General features: G+C 41.7%; 1 protein-coding gene across 1 annotated transcript in view; it reads right to left on the bottom strand.

Moving 5' to 3' along the window:
* Positions 1-303: 303 nt before the first annotated feature.
* Positions 304-6,050, bottom strand: part of LOC139951748 (monocarboxylate transporter 13-like) — a 49,329-nt gene continuing 43,582 nt past the window's right edge. The window contains exons 5-6 of the mRNA XM_071950814.1: positions 3,514-4,392; positions 304-2,986 (exon numbers count right to left, since the gene is read on the bottom strand). Of these exons, the coding sequence (XP_071806915.1) occupies positions 2,856-2,986; positions 3,514-4,392 (1,010 nt within the window). The 3' untranslated portion in view covers positions 304-2,855. The remainder of the gene's footprint in view (positions 2,987-3,513; positions 4,393-6,050) is intronic.

Raw genomic sequence — 6,050 nt, 5'->3', positions numbered from 1 at the left:
AAGTCTGAAGCCATGAGCGCGTACGAAAAACATGCGCAATATTGTTAAAACAACCGCGGGGCCAAGCTAGCCTCAGCCGAATCTGGAGCCTGTAAGCCGTGGATTCGCTGTCTCCCGTACTGCCAACTGTTCACCAATACTTCTGATGGCGCCCTCTCTTGAAACAACCACAGTGAGCCCACAGGTAAATTTCCTGCTTGAAAAGATTTTGACCCAGAGTTTAGCTCGTCAATTATTATTACTTTAAACAAGACACCGTAAAAACGACCTCATTATTGAAATCAGTGAAAAACGTTCGCAGTGTCATAGTACTTTATTGCATTTTATTTTGCATAAATACATGAAGTTTGTACACATAGTCTGTGACCACATTAAACATAATAATTATTTCGGTTATTCTGTTGGGTTACGATGTCCTCATAACCACCGTATTATTGCAAACTTAAACAACCAACGTAGCTTTCCAAAGCCGCCATTGGGAAACTTATGTGGATGCTAGGTGGCGGCAGACTTATCAGGGCCAATTTTCATAGAGCTGTGCGTGATAAGGAAACGAGAAACATCTTGCACCAAGACTACACTTGGACACTTGGACGTTTGGTTGGTAATTCTGGTTTTATCAAGGAAGACATTTTATGCTTTGCAGCTGTTAGAAATTGGGTCCTTATTGCAAACACTCGGTCCGTGCGTGTTAGGCCTGGAATGTGATGCATGCTGGTCTATCGCTAGCTAGACCAGCATGTACCCCCATTCAACCGTAATAAGCGCTTGCGCAATGGGTTATTGGAAAAAAAGGTATATTCAAATTATTTTCGGTAAAGTGCGCGTGTCCAGAACTACGTTAACAACGGAGATATACCTAATAAATCTGCTGCCACCTAGCGTTTCAAAGTCGCCATTGCATCATGAATTACATTAATTGCATTAATTACATTATTTAAAAAATGGTTTAAAGAACTTTTGAAGTCAGATAATGATATACACAATGTTATATCGTGTTTAAAAAGAGAAATCTCACGTGACCAAATAAGAGAAATGTTAAAATTAGATAATTTTTATTATATTTTACTTTTATAGTAGACAACTAAAGGGCACAATCGTTAAGAAAACTTTGCATTGCTTATATGTTAGTTTTGAAATAGTTACGGGTCACTCTTCAAAATGTCACAGACCTGCTCCGTATGAGCAATAATATCATAGCATGAAGCTTGTTCTTTGAGGAACTGTTTCGGGGTCCACCTCCTGAGTTGAGTTATCTTAAAACAAGGCACTGGACACTATTGACAATTACTAAAATAATTGTAACAACTTTATACTTTGTTACCAGCAATGGAGGGAGCTGTTGATAGTTTTCTGCACAACATCGTGAGTAACAGCTTCCTCTAAAGTACGTAGTTTTTGAGAAAGAGGTAATTTCTCACTGAAATAATTAAAAATACTTCAGCTGAAGCCTTTTATTAGGTACGTCTGAAAGCACTCGTATTAGAGCAAGGGTGTTTTATCGTACATTATTCTTTTGCAACTTCGATATGACCAATTGAGCAAAAATTTTCACAGATTTTCGATTCATATGTTTGGATGCACCAAGTGAGAATACTGGTCGTTGACAATTCCTAAATGTGTCCAGTACCTTTAAACCGATGTAAAAAGAAGTTGAGTTAGAATTAAAAACAAACCAGTAGAGTTATTAAAACAATGGTCCTTTTTACTATTTAAAACTGTCAACACTGTTAAATCCTCCAATGTCAACTGTTATAGTCCATGGTCAATTATTAAAAATTAGCGGGAAACAGGAGGTTTAAAACGCCTTCATAAAAAATTAGTTTCAATTATTTCGCAGCAGAATTATAGTTATTAATTACATAATTATCATTTTCATGTCATATTTTATTGCAATATCAATAACATATGGTTGCAATAGCACTCTGTACTAAAGCTAAAGACGTCGGGTTTTTTTTGGAGCAAAGATGACGTCATTGGTACAGAGTGCTTAAGTCACACAACAAGCCCCGATAACAAGAAAGAGAAAAATGCACGCCCTCAATTGGTTGAATAAGCGTGGGCGTATTCTGCGTGGAGCAATGAGAGACTTTGGAACGCTAGGTGGCAGCAGACTTACCAGGTAAATTTCCATTGTTGACGTAGTTCTGCGCATGCGCACATTACCGAGAACCCCAGGTTTTACCTGGTAAGTCTGCTGCCACCAAGCGCCCCAAAAGTCTCCCATTCAATTCAACCAATCGAGGGCGTGCATTTTTATCGTTCTCATTTTCGTTCTCGTTATCGGAGCCTGTGTGACCGGACCTTTGGGACCTTGTCAAACGAGGCAACTTTTACAGGCAATTTATAGGCAACCAACTGCAGTACATACCACAGGACCACTTTGGTAGCACATTATTTCAAATAATGTCTTACGATCCCCAATAAATATATGTGAGCATTCAAATGAGAATGCCCTTTCTCGACGTGCTTGATCACAAGTTACATTAATTTTGAATTTCTCAGACTATCGGGACATGTCACATGATTGGGGCGTGCTTTTGCGCAGTAATGTAAGAGACGGTGAACACCCATACACTCTGAAAAGATGTGTATGGCACAATGGTACCGAGGTTTGCTTATCTAGAGGTTGCTATGTCAAAGCTTGCCCTGAACCAATTGACATAGAAACTGTAGTCCGAGGAACTCAAACGCAGTGGTACATTGTGACTTAGCAAGTCATTGTACAAGACATTATTCAAACCTTACTCTCAAATGGGGCTCCTCGTAGTCCTTGCAAAGAGTCAAGACCTGTCTTCCAAGCCTCGTTATGGCTACATTGACATACACAGGGGGACAAACTGCGCCATTACTGTTTATAGTTGACGTCGTTTTCGGTGGTACTCCACACAGCATATGATGAGCATAAGAAACACAGCTACACTTTGAACAAGCCCAAGCACGATGAAGGAAACGTCATAGCTTCCATATTGATCAAATAGCCAACCTGATAAACACAAGTCAATAAATAAGAATGAATAAATGAATCAATTTATAAAAACAATAAATGTCGTAGTCGTTTCGGACCCCCTTGTGCGTCACCTTTTTGGAACCTTGTGGGGCACCTTGTTTGCACCTTGTGGGGCACCTTGTGGACCATGCAGCTAACGGGGCACCTTGTTTGTCACCTAGTTTGCGGCCACGTGGGGCAGACTGTGGGCACCTTGTGTGATGGGGCACATGGTGGGGCAGATTGTGGGGAAGTTTGAGGTGCACCTGCACCTTGTGGGCACGTTTTGGTGCACCTTGTGGGGATACCTTATGGGGCACCGTGTGGACACCTTGTGGGCACTTCGTAGTGCACCTTTTCGTACCTTGTGGGGCACTTTGTGGGGATACCTTGTGGGGCACCCTGAGGCCACCTTGTGGACACCTTGTGGGCACTTTCTGGTAATTTTAACATAACTTTGGGTTGTAGGGTTTTGTGGTATACAATTATTTACCACAATTTGGTTGTAGCGTTTTGTGATTTACCTGTTATAAATCCAGCAAGCATTCGTCCAATCCCAGCAAAACCATACGACCATCCTAACGCATTGGCGAATTTCTCAACTCCAACAGCATTCTTGACTACTACGACGGATATAGGGAAGTATACCCCACTAGCCAGTCCATAAGTCAACGATGCGATGGTAAGGGTCGCAAAGGTTTTCAGTAAAGGGTCCACGATTAGGGACCCAGCAGCCACTACAGCCGCAATGGTTAGAAGGTGGGTGGCTGTTAGGATCTTCCTGTCCACTAGGATACCATGCAAGGCCCGGGAGAAGATGTTGGTGATACCAGCTATGGAGGCCAGGAGCGTAGCACCCATTGGCGTAATCCCTTTCTCAATAGCGTGTGGAATCAAATAGACAAGCCAGCCCATATACGCGAAACGTCCACAGACCTGAACAACCATGAGTAGCAAAAAAGATGGATCTTTGAACAGCGACAGGGCAAGGATCTCACCCTTGAATTTACAGCACCCTCCTCCTGATTCAGAGTCCCCAGACACGCCCCCTCCACCTGGTGTGACGTCATCATCAATGTCGTTACTAGAATCGATACTGTTGGTATCGTCATTGTTCGAGGGGAGTCTCTGGTATCGACGCCCCTGTCCTTTCATCCCTGTTGACAAATGGAGCGGTCTGAGTAGCGCTCCACATACAGCCACGTTGAATGTCATAGCACCGATCACGGACAGGGCTCCCCTCCATCCGTAACAATCAATCAAAAGTTGGGAAAGAGGGGCAAGTGTCAAGATGCCCACCCCTGATCCAGAATAGGCGAGTCCATTCGCCATGCTGTAGCGCTTGTCGAAGTACCGACTAATCATTGTTAAACTGGGGGTGAGTGCAAGACCTAACCCGATACCTGGATACACGAAAACAAAAACACGACGTAATATGGAGTTTTTATATTGAATCTCAATCAACCACAAAATATATTCCGCCTGATTGAAAAAAAGACCTTATGCATTGACGTCATCCAACCGCCATCTTTGAGGTCAAACGGTGACGAAACAATCGAAACGCATATAGATTGGCCAATGAACAACCTCCTTTTGACCTCAAGGCGAAGGCGCCATACTGAAATGACGTCATGTGCATACGGTCTATTCAGAATGTTGGTACTTTTTGTAACACAAAACACAATGTCCACAGATGTACATTAAACTTAACACTGTTTGAAGTTAATGGTAGTAGAAAGCGTACCTTAAAATATTAGTTGCTGAGGTGGTGTACTTTTTGAGAAATTAGTAAAACTATGTCATTAAAATACGTTTTTTTACATGCTAATATAATTTTTGTCTCATGATCACTCATTTCTCAAAAACTATAACACCTCAGCAAGTAATATTTTCAGGGAAGCTTTCTACTATATTATCTTCAAACTGTGTAAGTTTAGTGTAAATCTGTAGACATTGTCTTTTTTGTCCTACAAAAAGTACCTTGACCCTTTAGGTCGAGAAAAAAAAAAATCATAATTCACAAAAACACAAAGGAATGACTTTCTATGAGTTGCGTACTTGAAGTTCAACCGCCCTCAAATTATGTTCCACTTTGTCGATAAACAACCTTTGAAGGTTTCATGTTTCACAAAAACCACAAAAGAATTTATTTCTATGAGTTTGTTTCACTGAAATTCAACCAACCTCAAAAAGTTTTCCATTTCATCGAAAACTATACTTTACGTGTTAGGTCTTCGAAAAAAAAGTACCGATCCAAATAAAAATGTGGAATGGTTCAATTTGTTTTCATTATCGGCTTATGCTGAAACTCATACATGGTGTGAACAGTGTCATTGCACCGGCTCGAACTATATATGACGTCTAGACGCTATATTTACAAAAGTACATTCTACGGTAGTTCTACCCCACTAAAAAAACAGCTCATAGTTTAGCAATTTACAATTTTACACGTTCTCAGGTTTTTATAGAGGTTAAACAACAAACAACATCATGAACACGCATTCAAATTCGCGCTTGTTTCTCTGATTTAAAACTTAATAATATTGTATACTAAAACCGTTCCTTATTTTAAAGAATTGCTAAAGACTATAAATTGCTCGTGAGTTATAACACTTTAGGTTAACCCTGAAGAGTTGTTTTCCTTTTTCATTATTAGACCGAGGGTGTACACTGGCTGGCATAATAGGGTGCGTTCGTTTGCTTCCCTGTGTCTGCCCCGGTCTGCCCCACGGTACGTTCGAATAGCTTTGACGTCACAGGGGCTCGCCCTGGGTCAGCCCCAGGGCTCTGCTTGTGGAGTGTGTCACCTGGGGGCTGGCTCCAGGTACATGACGTCACTCTGAGAGCAGTGAGTGATCGTTCATTTAGCTCTTGTCAGGGGCTCATCACCCGAGTGAGCACCGCGGGGTAGACACAGGGAAGCTAATCGAACGCACTAATAGTTTTGTTCACTTGTGCACGCGTCTATCCCCCTCGGGCCTGTGAGTGACCAGAAGTAGGACCTATTTCCCTCAACCTTTGGCCTCAGGAAAAAGGTCCCACTTTAGGTTACTCACAACCC

The sequence above is a fragment of the Asterias amurensis genome, chromosome 19 (assembly GCF_032118995.1).
Source record: "Asterias amurensis chromosome 19, ASM3211899v1".
Taxonomy (NCBI): domain Eukaryota; kingdom Metazoa; phylum Echinodermata; class Asteroidea; order Forcipulatida; family Asteriidae; genus Asterias; species Asterias amurensis.
The sequence above is the reverse complement of the archived record's forward strand: the minus strand, read 5'-3'. Positions and strand labels throughout refer to the sequence as shown.